At 46.9% G+C, this 606-nt stretch overlaps 1 protein-coding gene across 1 annotated transcript in view; it reads right to left on the bottom strand.

Annotated features, from left to right (window-relative positions):
* CSUI_009714 (tetratricopeptide repeat-containing protein) overlaps window positions 1-506 on the bottom strand; it is a gene marked incomplete at its 5' end in the record, with an annotated part of 4,393 nt that extends 3,887 nt beyond the window's left edge. The window contains one exon of the mRNA XM_068069825.1: window positions 48-506. Coding sequence (XP_067918199.1) covers window positions 48-506 — 459 coding nt within the window. The remainder of the gene's footprint in view (window positions 1-47) is intronic.
* Window positions 507-606: the final 100 nt, after the last annotated feature.

The following is a 606-nucleotide window of genomic DNA, read 5'->3' on the forward strand; positions in this document are numbered from 1 at the left end:
GAGAGTTAGGTATTTAGATAGGTGGATGTGTTTGTTTAGTATTGTACCTCTGCAATGAGTTGTGTATGAATTCCCTTTGTCGATTCTGCGACATGAACGGCCGTATCAAGATAATAGGATAAATGAGGCAGAGCCGCAGGTCCATAGAGTCTTAACATACAACGAGCACCCGTTACGAGAAGCATAGGGAGCTCCGGGTGTCCTGCATCTCCGGTCCATAGACGTAATAGCCATATAGACCGATGAAGGTGCTGGAGACCTCTCTCTTGGTATTCCACGCCAGGGAGATGAACAAGCGCTCGACCTAGACCTGAATGGAGATCGATCGTATCGGGGTGATCTACACCTAGACACCGCTCTGTCAAGATCAGGGCCTTCTGGAAGTTGTTCGCGGCATTCACGAAGTCTTCTAGCGATAGCAATACATGACCCATAGCTCCATAGCATAAAGCTGCTTCTCTGAAAAAGGGGGAGAAAAGAAAGAAAGAATAGGGGCAATCAGGCATAACACTCTCGCTTGCTTTCTCTTTCTCAGGCAGGGAGAAAGAAATAAAGAGATATGTCATTCACGTGTGGAGAGAGATAAAGGAGAGGAGAAGTTTTGCG

The sequence above is a fragment of the Cystoisospora suis genome, assembly GCF_002600585.1.
Source record: "Cystoisospora suis strain Wien I chromosome Unknown contig_5905, whole genome shotgun sequence".
In the NCBI taxonomy this organism is placed as follows: domain Eukaryota; phylum Apicomplexa; class Conoidasida; order Eucoccidiorida; family Sarcocystidae; genus Cystoisospora; species Cystoisospora suis.